Raw genomic sequence first — 13,034 nt, forward strand, 5'->3', positions numbered from 1 at the left:
GCCTTTTGCCCGAGCGCGGCGAGAGACCAGCGGGCCCCAGTCCCGCGCCATGGACGCCGGCACTCTCGAAAGTTCATTCATTTTCGGCTGCCCGATCCGCCTCCTCCTCCTCCTCACCTCCCGAAAGCCGCTGCCTCCCAGCTGATCGAGGGGGGAGCGGGAGAGCCCGAGGCGTTACCGGGCACGGCCCTACTGCGGCCATTTTATCGTCTAGGGGCCGGGGTGGCGGGCCGGGCGAGCCCGGGGCGGGGGGGGGTCTCGGCAGGGAAGCGCCGGTGAGGAGGCCCGGCCGCGCCGTTCATGGAGGAGAGGGGCGGCAGCGCGGCGCGCACCGCTTCCTCGTCCTCCCCGTGCGCTCGGAGGCGCCGTCGGCGGAGCCCCGGCCGGGCCCGTCTCCCCCGCCGGGCGCCATCGGCGGCTGCCGGGCCAGGCCCGGCCGGCGGCCGCTCGGGGGGCTGCTGGTGGCGGACGCGGTGAGGGAGGAGCGGGCGCGCTGCCGCCGCTTCCTCCTGCACGGGGGCCGGAAGGCAGCGCGGCCCGGGGAGCGGGAGAGGGCCGGGCCTCGGCGGCGCCGCCGCCGCTGCGGGTCACCCAGCCTTCCGCAGTGGGGGTGGGCGGCGGAGCGCGCAGGCCGGGGGAAGGGCCAGGCCCCGCCGCCTCTCTGGGCGATGGAGTGAGGGAGCGAGGCTCGGCAGCGGGAAGATGGCCGGTGGCGGCGGCGGCGGCGGCTGCAGAGACAGCTTGTTTCTGGACGGTGCGTGCATGGCTGAGAGGGGGGGAACGTGGCCCGTGGGCTGCGTTTCCCTTCTGGCAACCAGTAAGGGGCACGGTGCAGACCGGGGAATGGGGGAGGCGGGCGTGTGTGTGTGCATCTGGGGGGGGGGGGGGGGGGAATGGGTCCCCTTTGGGGGACGGCGACAATGAGAGGTGGCTTCGTGGTGGGGGAAGGGTGGGTGCCGTAAGGGGTGGTTTGGTTTGGTGAAAAGAGAGCTGCTTTTGAGGGAGGGGTTAGCGAGGGCGATTTGATTTCTTGTCCTTTTCCTTTCTTTCTTTCTTTCTATGTTGGGAGGCTTTGGAAGTGCAGTGTTTTCTTTGTAGGAGCAGAGCGCTGAGAGCAGCCTGGGCTTGGTGCGGCAGGGCCGGTTTTGCAGGAGGAGGAATCTTCTCTCGGAGGGGCGGTGGGCTGGTGGGCGGCCGGGCAAGGTTAGCGCTAGGTGAGGAGGGGAAGCGAGGATCGCTGTGCCGCCTCCCCGCTGCATTGCCCTGCCTTTAGCCTGCTCCCAGGCCCCGGCCTAGCCCGTACCCTTTCGCCCCACCGTAAAACGAGTCTCGTCTGCTTCTAAAATGCTGCTTTAAAGGTTTGGGACTGAGGTTAGTTTGGGGAGGGGGATCGTACCTACGTTTGTGATACGAAGGGGATGATGAATCTATCAGCTCCAACTGAAAGAAACCTTTAGCGTTTATAAAGCCTTGAGTAATTTTTTTTTTTTTGATGTACGGGTTTGGTGGTTTGTTTTGTCACTGCAAAGCTCTTCATCATAATGCAAAAAGTCTCCTGAAATTCGATTATCTTTAACTGTTGAGCCTTTACAGTTTCACTGATCTAAAAAAAAAAAAAAAAATCTGCTGTTGTAGTCTTGCAAAATTGCTATAAGCACATATCCTGATGACATAGGCCAATAGACTGCTAAATTTTGCAAAATTACCATGATGATAACGAAGGAAAATGTATGTTAATGAAATAAATTACTCCTCATAAGTAGAGTTTTTCAAGTCAGGGATAAGTTTAGCATTGGGGGTTTTGTAGTACCTGTATTATACAGAACATATCTCTTGCAGATTTTCTTTTGCTGCAGAATGTTTGGTTTTGGTTTTTATTACTGGATGTTCTGGAGTAGAAGTATGGTGTGAAAAAAGTACTTCTTGTTGTTTTGAATTATTAATCTGAAATTGTGATGTTCAGAAACTCTTTCTGGGTAATAATGGCTGTCGTGTTACCTCCCTTCTACCTTTAAAGTGTTTGGTGGTGAAATGCAGACGCTCCATTTTCCTGAACTCTCTTGACAGAACGTAGCGAGGTTTGCGCAAATACAAGTGTCAGGGTAATGACTAGTCTCTGTCTTCTGTGTGCACCTTGGCTACTTGCTCATTGGACAGGTGGCTAAGAAAAGACAGATTTCATATGTAACACTCACATGTTTTTTTACTTATGACGTCTCTTTCCAACAGCAGGACCAACACTGGATAGCATCCCCATTCAAAGCTTCAGTATTCACGATTGGTGAACTGAGTTATCAGCTGGTTTTGTGTTTCCTCATTATTTACGGACGTGTTAATTTTAGGACTGATGATGTGATAGAAATGCTAAGAGTGTGTGAGTGTGCACACACGTGTGAAGAAAATCTGATGTGGGTGGTGGTGACAAAAAATTTCTGAGGGTGGCCCAAGTCCAAATGGGATGATAGTACTATAGCAGATCTAGTAAGAGCTGGTAAACTTTTTACTGATTTGAAGCAAAGGAAGAAGCAGCCTTTCAGATGCTATTTGAGAGGTTCTTATTGGGGATGTTGACTTTATAGGAAAAAGTAAAGGTACAGAATATATATATATATATATATATATGGGGGGAGGTTTGGCAGTCTGTAATCTGGACATGTACAGCAGCACATTAGATCACCCTAATGACGTTAGAACCACCATTATCCCAAGGCTAGACAAGCACGAGAGTGCCAGACTTGTGAAACAAGTATAACGTGGGCAAAAATTAGAATAAAAGCGTATAGAGTAGGAAATACGGCAACTTCTGTTGCAAGGTGATGATTAATACATGAGCCTAGAGTTATATCTATAGCTAGTCTGAGTCTGTATATTTCATGGACTCTGTTGAAGTCTGTGTAAGCAACAGCCAAAAACTGTTTACTTGATGGTTTTGGAAGTGTTCTGTTAAGGGCTAGTAGAGAGGAGGGGGAGGACTCCTCTGTCCATCCCTGCCATTAATGAGCAAAACAAATGAATTAGGTGCCAAATGGATGTTAGGTCTATTGCTAATTGAACTCAGTCTAATGGAAACTGTGCTGTTTAAGTATGTACCTATATATACACACACATACATATATATGTACACAGAAACTTCTGGCGCTGTCATGCTTATGTTGACTATCAGTCAGACTTAAGCATACAGTTAAATGAAATTAATTGCTTTTAACTAAGACAGTTGTTCAGAACTTTGATTTTGATTTCACATGTCCAGTAAGATACTGCTTTTCTCTTGTTTAGTGTAACAGATGTTACTATGAAGAAATACAGCTGTCATTCTGCTGTTAAAGTGCTTCCTTTTAATATTTTTATTATTTTATTCTCCAATAAAAACAAAATGGTCTTTCTGGAAGGGTGTTCCTTGAGTGATTTATCTGTTGCCTTTCTGGTAATGCTGTTCTTGAACACAGTGATTCATACTAGTACACGGGTTTTGTCCAGTTTTGTGTATCTAATGTGTCATCATTTTTTATGCTGTGTTGTATAGACGTTTTTTATGGAAAATGTGAACAAGATCCCTAGAAGTATAAAGTTTGACTCTTTTTAAAGTTTCATTTGTTACCGTTCTGGAGCAGTGCTAATAGTTGATACACATCGTATACATTGATATACATGACCTGTGTGTTTACTTTTCTTGAAATGTCAGGATTGTTAGAATTCAGAAGTGTGGAAAGTACCTTACTTTTGTTACTTAAGCTAGTTTGCAAGTGGAATTAGTAAAACTTTCCCCTTGTTTTCTGAATTTATTTTCCTACAGTAAGGTTTCAAAGTGATGGGCGGAATGTGCAGAAATTCATACTAACAAAGCAGTTCTATTGCATGGGAATTCTTTCCTGATTTGGAGGACTAGAAATTTAGTGATTAGAGATTTCCATCTGCAGGAATTCCCGTGTTTTCCAGTTGATAGCCACACCTAAAATACAAAGCGATGATAGGAAAATCTATTTGGATTTAGAGTAAGGGGATGTTCAACCTGTAGGAATAGTTGATCATTATTCCTGGAGAAAAATAGTGGGAACTCTTGTTACATTCTGCCTCCTTGGGTGTTACTGAGTTGCAAGGAAATTGTAATTTCTCTTTTCCAGCCTTAAATGTGAAGTTTCCCTATGTTTGTAGGTAGGTAACAGGCAAACTTTAAAGTATTCCTAAATGCACGTATTTTCCAGAAGAAAGGAGAAACATTTTATTCCTTCCCTGTTTTCTTTTTTCAGTCTTCTGGTGGTTACAGTAGTGATCCTGAGAACCAATGTTGAAGTTTGTTTTTGAGGACCTCCTTTCTAAGGAGCGTTGCCAGTCCCTACCTTCAGAGCTGCTGAGAGATTTCAATGCAGTCATGACAGGAATTTGCTCAATTTTCATTCCATTTTCTTGGCTACAGGTTTCCTAATAATAGAGAAAACTATGTGGACTACCCATTAGCAGCAGCAAAAGAAACTTCACAGTTGTCTGCCAGAGGATTCTAGAAGTCTGCTTTGCTTTTCATTCAGCTCACATGTAAAGAATTGTCTTCACCAAAGCAAGGGTTATAGACTTGTGTATTTTCTTAAAGGTAGCTGAGATTCTGGACTGGTACAGAAACACTCAGCATTTGTATATTAGTGTATAGACATAGAGTTGCCATTTGAAGTGATGGTCAGCCGTTCTTGCCTTTTTTTTTTTTTTTTTTCCCTTTTAATCACATTGAGAAGTCTCTGACAGGAGTAATACAAATTAGTAGGCCAGAGTGGAGTTTGTATTCAGATAGAACACTTGGAAATTTTCTACCTGCTATGACTCTTTATCTTTCTCTTAACAGTGAATTTTTTTTATTATTTGTTGTAATTGTCTCCGAAGCAGTCTCTGATGCTTTGTTTATGATCTAGTGGAGATAAGCATTAGCTTGAAAATGAGGGGAGGGGATGTTCCAGGTATCATTCACCTTTTTCTGTGTCTTTATTATAATCCAAACTCCAGCTTTATGCTGTTGAATTTTTCTCTGGTTTGCATCACTCCCATCAATGTCCAGACATGTTCTGTTCCTTCCTTCTGTTTTTCTTGAGAGTAGTTTTCTATCTGAAAGTGGGAAATTCGTGACTCTTCCGTGGCTTGCTTATGTCTCCCCGTCCTCTGACCCATTCAGAATTTCTTTCCAGCACTGCATATGTGTCTTCTCAGACCTTTGTTCAACTCTTCTTTCCAGTGGTTTTAAGAATAGGAAACCTTCCCACTGACTTCAATGACAGATTATTTTCTGGGAGTGAAACCCACTTGTTGAGAACTATTTCTTGGCAAATTCCAATTGAAACTATCTTCTTACTGTCTTATTTTTTGTACATGCCAATCTAGCTTGGGTGATAGGTAGCATGAAATATTAAGAAAGACAGGCTGCTTCTTAGAGCATGTAGAAAGATACTAAAAATAAACTTCATTTATCTATTAATGCTCTATAACATATATTGTAATACACTTGCTAGCTCATTCTAAAATAATAGCCTGTGCCCAGGTCGTCTTCTACATCATCACCTTCTTTTTAATTTTGAGATGTAGGATTCTAGGAGCCCAGGCTTGTCCTCTGCTTTCTGAATTGGAAGCCACCCGTGTGCAATTTTCTGGTTTCCATTATGGGAGCATTTATTATTTGGTAGTTTTTCCTAAGTAGCTGCTGCTATAATGATTTTCCACAAAGTGGGACATAGAAGCTTCAGGTGTAAGAGTAACTATCTTGTGTGGGATGCCTCATCCGTTATTTTCTGGCACTTGGATTTGGTAGGAAAGCTCTTACTTTTTCTTCAGAAAAAGTACAGAAGTTCTACTGGTTTTTAGTGGTCCCCCCAAAAAAATTTAACTTGAGAATGTTCCTAAAAGAGATCCTTACACTCTTCTTTATGTAAGTATAAATACAAAAGTAATAGTAATAACATAAATAATAACATCAGTATGTGGCTTGATAGCAAGCATAAACCAACATTTTGCGAACATCTTGCTTGCACAGATACTTTTATGATAAGCCTATTTGGATATTGTAGTCTTTTGCATCTTATTTTATCTACAACAATAAAACATAATGAATTATTTATTGTAATGGTTTCAACAACAACTTTGGCTATTATTACTGTTGTTTCTGGAAGACTATGCATGGATTTCAGTGCAGTATCAGACTTCACCTTTTCTATAGAGTTTTAGCTGTGTCTTTTAATTGAGGTGACTGAGGGGTGTCAAGGTGTTCTGTGTTGTAGCAGGTCATATAATGCGAGATTAATCACCAAACTCGCCACTTTTAAATATTGCTTTATAAGAATATGAGGGGTTTTGAGTCATCTCATCATTTTGTCTCCTTCCTTCCCACTAATAGGTATTAAACCCTTTTGTTTTCAGTGGAGTAGAGATCTCACAGGTAAATAGCTAGAAATTTTGAAACTTGCCCACTTCCATAAAATAGAGAAGTCAAAATTAGTGTCCCTGAAGCGAAGGTTTTGGTGTTGCCTCGGCATGGTTTGGTTTGCTGCTAACTGGTGTCAGTACATATACTGGCTGAGCAGTCAGGGGTCAGGGCAGCTAGGGGACTCGGTACACAGGACAGTGTATGCCTCCGTCTGTGTGTGTGTGTGTGTGTTGCAGAAAGGAGTGGAAGAGCGTGCAGGATAGCTTAAGATACTGCAGGAGATCAAGAAAACAAGATAAATAAAAATGGAACTGTTATGGTGGGGGAAGCTGTACAGGTAGAGAGAACAAATTCTTTTTCGGGGAAAAAAGGCAAATGTAATTCTTATCTTAACTTGGTTGTTTTAAAAGGCGCTTCCATTGGGGGCGGGCGTGGAGCAGATTTGTGAAGTTCCTTTCTTTTGGCCCATGTTTTAGCACCTATTTGGTTTCAATTTGGAGGGTTTTTTTTAAGGTAGGGATATTCTTACATAGGTTGAAATCTGTCTGATGCTCTGTACTTGACTACTTCTTGCTTAAAATTAAGAAAATTAAAGCACTACTAAAAATACTACTATTCTTATTCATCATATAGAATTAAACCTGGTTTTATCTTGCACATTTAATTTTCAAAAGCATGCGTTGTTGAACTTCCTCTTACTGTGTTCAGCAGCCTAGCATGTGTAATATTTTCAGGTGAAGCTGATCTTAAGCTGTGGTGGAGCCAAAGTTGGTGTCTTGTGCTGGCCAAGTCAGCTGCTTTTGAGTGTTGCCTTCACAGGAGTAACTGGCACTTCCATAGTGGGTGCCCAGCAGCCTGTGTTGATGGATACCATGATGCAAAAAGAATTACCTGGCAATCTGTATGTTCCCTGAGCCTTCAAAAATATAAGACAAAAAAATGTTTTTTATTCTGCTGCTGAGGCCACGGAATTTCATTTCCTTTAGGAAATGTGGAAAAGATAACCAGTTCTTAAATCATGGGTTAAAATCAGGTGTATTTTTAATAATTAAATCACTGGCTAATTTGGTGACACATGTTTAGGTTGGAAGCTTTTTTTGAGAACTACTAACATGTTATAAGTAGAACTTAGTAGTTCATTAGTATGTAGACTTGTGAGATGTCTTTTGAGTACTTTCAGTAGAATGTTGTAAAAGTCCTGAAAACTTATTTAATTTTCTTGTATGGTGTAGTCTCCCTGCACAGAACTGGGGATTGTGCCAAACTGAATTCAGTATCTGAATTACAGTCTAATATAAATCAGAGTACAGAATGGCTAATGGTTATTTGGGTACTGTAGCTAACAGGAATGATTAAGAGCAAATAACTTTTGAGAAGCTGTTTTGTTTTTATTTATGGTGTAATGTCTGCTGTGAGTTAAATAGCGTTTTGGCAAAGCTGTTGTTTGAATAACTTTTTTCTAAATAACCTGTGGAAGGAATTATGTTCTAATATACGAGGATAGTTGGTTATTAAAAGGATTGTAGTAAATGCATGAGTACTGATGTCTTCTAGTTAATGTACAGTAGCAATTTGTAGCACAGATATCAGGTTTGAAAATAATGCTTTCAAAATAAGCTGTCCAAAGAATAGTAAAATGGTTAAGGTGTGATGCTATTGTCTTGTACAGGGTAATGATAAATTGGGTGTATGGATTCCCTAGAGCAGTGAACTGTGACGTTGCTGCTTTTATCTTACCGGGCTGCAACTCCATTTTGGATGTAAAGCTGCATGCCAACTATTTATTGGTTCTCTTTGCAAGGCTTAAAATTATTAACTGGCTTGGGCATAGGGACTAACAGAACATTATTAACTGATTAGAGGGAGTAGAGGGAGTTATGTGTTGCAGCTGTGCTGCTCTTAGGGCTCACTGCTGCAGGTGGGGGAGAGGTCTGCTTCTCTTTCCCTTTGCCCCCCCCCCCCCCCCCCAAATTCCAGCCTCGTGGTGTGTCTCATACTGTCCACCACCCCTGAGATTTACCAGTTTATTGCCAAAGAAATTGAAGTTGCTGTGTACTGTCTTGCCAGATTGGCGCTTTGCCAAGTCTCTGAATTTGCTCACTGAAGGGTAAGCGGAGAGGCAAGACAATGGCTTGGATAGGGGAGAGCAGACAGACTCTGCATGTGAGAGCAGTAGGACGTTCCCCCTTTCATCTGTCTGGTGAGCTGTTAAGTCAGGTTAAGGTGTAATACATAAACTTTAGAATAAATACTTCTGTGTAACAGCAGCTTTATTCTGCCCAGGGAAATGAAATTATTTTAAATAACAGGTTAACTTCTGCGCAGAACAAGTTTATGGTGAAGGCTGGAGGCTGGAGGGAATAAATTAACAGGCTGTGGTTATTCTTCCCAGGTTGGTCAGTAGGCCTTTAAAAAGTTTTTCTTAACGGGCAACTGCTGTAAGTGCTGCATGAGGCAAGGAAACATTTCTGAATGTATGTCACAGTAATTCCTGTGAAAGAGTAATTTGGATTGAAAGACATTGAATTTGGGATATCTTTCTCTGACTGAATCTTGAATGATTATAAATAAAGAACAGTGATGATTCAGAGACTTCGTGTGAAGCCTTCCTGGGTTTTCGTTTGTTTGCTTTCAGACCATGCAAGCTATAGCTGGTGCAAAGTCTCCCTGTTTTTTTGTTTGTTTTTTTAAACAAGATTTGCCACAATGATGTTTTAGGAATGATAAATACCAATAATATTTTGCTGGTGTGCTAAAACATAATACTATATGACATGATTAATATTATGTAATCTTAGAAATTTACATCTGTAAGAAACAGCTGCAAAAATATTTGTTATTTTCATGAGAATGTTTTTATCCAGTTGTTTTACTTGTACTAAAATTCATTCTACTGATGTATTTTTATTAATGTTGTGGGATATCATGTTGTGTTTGTTTGGCATGTCCAATTTTTATGGCTCATTTAGCAAAATATAAATATCCTGCTGATGATAGAATTTAATATGATGGTCTAACAGAAAGATTATTCAAGAGCCTATTAGATGAGAATTTGAACTATGCAGTAGAGGTTAGGTTTCATATTTACAATTGCCTTTGCAGTTTCTGAGGCTCACTTCTTTTAGAAACAATTAATAGAGTCGATTGTAATTTTATTTCTACCAAGGCTTACTGCTCAAGAGGCAGTTTAAGAATCCTTTGCAATTGGGAATAAACTTTCAAAAGTGAACTTCTGGACTACTCTGGTCCAGGTTATTATGATTGCATATACTTGGCACAGTAAATCTTTAACTGAGATCCTTAGTTTTGCCATAAGGCAAATTACGTTGTAGCTGAATCTTTACCTGATGAATACCACAAAAAAAAGCATGTCATTAATGCAATAAAGAAGTTCTTTGTCATCTAGCAAAACCTTTGTTAGATGGAAAAGGCACTGCACCTTACTTGGAAGAAAGACTTCTATTACTCTGTGCCCTGTGATAGAAAGAACTGATAGATCAAGGTAAGCATGAGTTGCGTGTTTGGGTGAAGGTGGCTGAAACTCATCTCCAGTTGCAGGATGGTCTCTTAAGAAGTTGGATGTTTTGCTTCAGCTGTCTTTTGAGTGATATTTCTTGAAAAGTAGGTTCATAACTGGATGCTATTAGCAAGCTAGAATGTGTTATTTTGTTATATTAGAAATTAGTTGATCAATAGCACTTCCTCATCTTACTGAGAAAATTTGTTTTTCCAGGGATGTTAAAGTTATTTTTTAGCTTTTTAAAATAAAGCCTGCTTAGTGAATTATAGCATACTGTGGTTTAGTTAGCAGTTGCCAGTGTTCCTTAAACTCATTGTTGCTAGGTCTAATGAAGTTGGATACTTCTATTACAAAGATTTCTGTGTTTTTAATGCAGTAATGTAGTTGCATTACATCATGTCTCATTGCATTGTTGATCTCTTATTGCAAAGCGAGTTGAAGTATGTAATGTATCTAGTGTGAGCAGGAGGCTGTTGCCTATGTTTTTGTTGCATTTCTCCAATTATTTATTTATTTATTTTTAATAAACAGACGTGATTTACTTTATTTTTTTTTTAACTGTATGTGCATTTGCAAGGTCATTTTCTAACTCTAACCCCCATGTGTGGGGCCATACTGTATGGCCATGCAAGTAATTGTGCCAGCAATTTACAACACAGCCAGGCCTACCTAATTGCTCTGTGCTGCTCAGAGTGACGGTCCTGCTGCCCTTCCCAGAGACAGTGTGCTCACAGCTTTGCTTGAGTCAACACTGGCACTTCTCTGGCTTCATGGCAAGTTGACTGAAGGAACTAAATTGGCAGAAAACTAATCCTGGGGAGGGGGGAAGTGTTGGTGGAGCTAGTCTGTATTGCTTTTCAGCCATATCGGCAGTCAACTGCATTAGACTGCTCTCTCATATGGGTATGAAAGCTTGCCAGTGTCACTAAGAATAGGGAAAAAAAACCAGGTCTTTGACCATTATAGAAAGGCAAATGCAAATTTTTCTCACAGCTTAGAGTTTAACCAACTCATCCTCCTTTCATCCTTTTCCTACCCAGATTTTTCTGAGATGTGCCTTTTTCATTTGACCAATTTATTGAGGTTTTCTTGGTTGTTGAGTGTTTTCTTTGTGTGCTTTTTTTGCTGTCCATTTCAGGTGAATTTTGAACAATTAACAACATCAAAGAAGTGTCTTGCTTTTTTCTGTTTTAATTACATTTTAGAGTTTCTTCTTCTGTCCTAAACTTGCAGATTATTTTCTTGTAGAAGTCATTGAGCCTTTCTGGACTTAATTTTTATATGTTTTTACAGAGGGGATAACACCTATCTGACATAGTCTTTGAAGGTTTGCAGGGTAAATCCAGAAGTGTTAACTAATACAAATTCTTGTTTATTTTTCTTCTTCCTTTTGGTATGTAGATACAGTACTTTATTTCAACTTCATGTTCCGATTATTGCAGCAAACCTGGAAACCTTCTCAAAGTGTTGGTTGCCTAATTTCCAGGTAGTTAGGCTAGGTTATTAATTTTATTCTGCATGTAACTGCCTTTTAGGAGTTTCTAAAAATAGATTGGTGTTTGTTTAGTGCTGTTATATTCTCAGTTGCACAAGCTTAGCTTTTTTTATGAAGATGGATCCCATGGTGCATAACGTAAATCTAAAATCAGAAGTGTGCAAATCAGATGCATAATGTACTGTAAGGTTTCCTGCTGTGTTTTGCTTATAAAACTCTCACAGTGTTCAGAATTTGAGATCATATGTGGTTAACATCACATGCTGATTTGCCACAGAAATCGTATTCTGGAATTCTTGTTCAAGTGTCATCTTCCTTGAAATGGCTTGTTAGCTTTATATGCTTTTTCACATTTTGAGGGTAAATTGGCAGTTCAGAAATTGTCCCTAGCCTATCCTAACCTTTCATCCTCCATTTTTTTCCTGTAAAATAGGAAGATATCTTTCCTATATTTATCTTTCCTATAAAAACACTGAAACTTTCTTGTTCCTGTCTGAATTTTTAGTATATTTCCAGTCTAGCAATAGAGGTCACATGTAAGTAGAGAATTATATATATTCATAATGCTAGAGATGAAAAAAATACTTACTTGTTTATTTGTGTGTGTTTTTTTCCTTCATTGTTGGATCCTGCTTTTGATGTTATTTAAATTATTTTACTTGCCTGGAAAGTTTGAGTGGGTGGCAGACTTATTCAGAGAGAGAAAAGAAGGAGAGTGACTGAGGTACTTCATTTTAAAAGTGTTTGTGATGAAGGTGCAGTTGTCTTAGGTGATGCTTTGTACCTGTGAGTAGTCACTGGTTTTACTTGACTGCTGGTTGGAATCATGTGGGTTGAACCTCCTGTCCAAACCAAGCCAGTTAGAGCAGGTTGCTCAGGGCTTTGTTCAATCTCCATGACCTCTGAGGTCAACCTGGTTCAAACTTGAGCACCCTCATGGTAAAAAATAAATTCTTCCATTGAGTTGGAATTTTCTTCGCTCCAGTTTGTGTCCAGTGCCTCTTGTCCTTTTGCTGTGCATCTCTGTGGAGAGTTTGGCTTTATCTTCTCTCTGCCTTCCCATTAGGTAGTTGAAGACAGCGAAAAGGTCTCCCCTCCCCCTTCTGAAGGCTGAATAAACCCAGCTTTTTTAGTGTCTCCTTATATGTCATGTGCTTGATCCCCCTGGCTATATTGACAGCCCTTCACTGAACTTGCTCTAGTGTGTCAATGTCTTTGTTACACTGGAGAGCCCAAAACTGAATGTAGTACCCTGGTTACAGTTTCATATGGAAGTGCCATATGGAGGGGAAGAGTCACTTATCTCGACTGCTGGCTAAACTTTTGCTAATATGTTATGTGGTTGGCCGTCCTTGCTGTGGAGGTGCACTGCTGACCCACGTTCAATTTGCTGTCCATTAGGACCCCCAGATCCTCTTGAAGAGCTGCTTCCTAGCTAGTCATCCCCCAGCCTGCACTGTTGCATGGGTTTATTTGGTCTCATATGTAGGACTTTGCATTTGCTTTTGTTGAATTCCGTAAGGTTCTTGTCAGCCCATTTCTTCAGCCTGTCAGGTCCCTCTGAATAGCAGCCCTGGCTTCCAGTGTATCAACTGTTTCCCCCAATTTGGCATTGTCTGCAA

At 41.1% G+C, this 13,034-nt stretch overlaps 1 protein-coding gene across 3 annotated transcripts in view; it reads left to right on the forward strand.

Annotated features, from left to right (window-relative positions):
- Positions 1 to 239: 239 nt before the first annotated feature.
- Positions 240 to 13,034, forward strand: part of SENP6 (SUMO specific peptidase 6) — an 83,983-nt gene continuing 71,188 nt past the window's right edge. For 2 of the 3 annotated variants that reach the window (XM_069804696.1, XM_069804697.1), the window contains exon 1: positions 240 to 754. In XM_069804696.1, the coding sequence (XP_069660797.1) occupies positions 703 to 754 (52 nt within the window). In that variant the 5' untranslated portion in view covers positions 240 to 702. The remainder of the gene's footprint in view (positions 755 to 13,034) is intronic. The other variant, XM_069804698.1, reaches the window with a different exon arrangement.

This window comes from Haliaeetus albicilla, chromosome 17, assembly GCF_947461875.1.
Source record: "Haliaeetus albicilla chromosome 17, bHalAlb1.1, whole genome shotgun sequence".
NCBI classification, from domain to species: Eukaryota; Metazoa; Chordata; class Aves; order Accipitriformes; family Accipitridae; genus Haliaeetus; species Haliaeetus albicilla.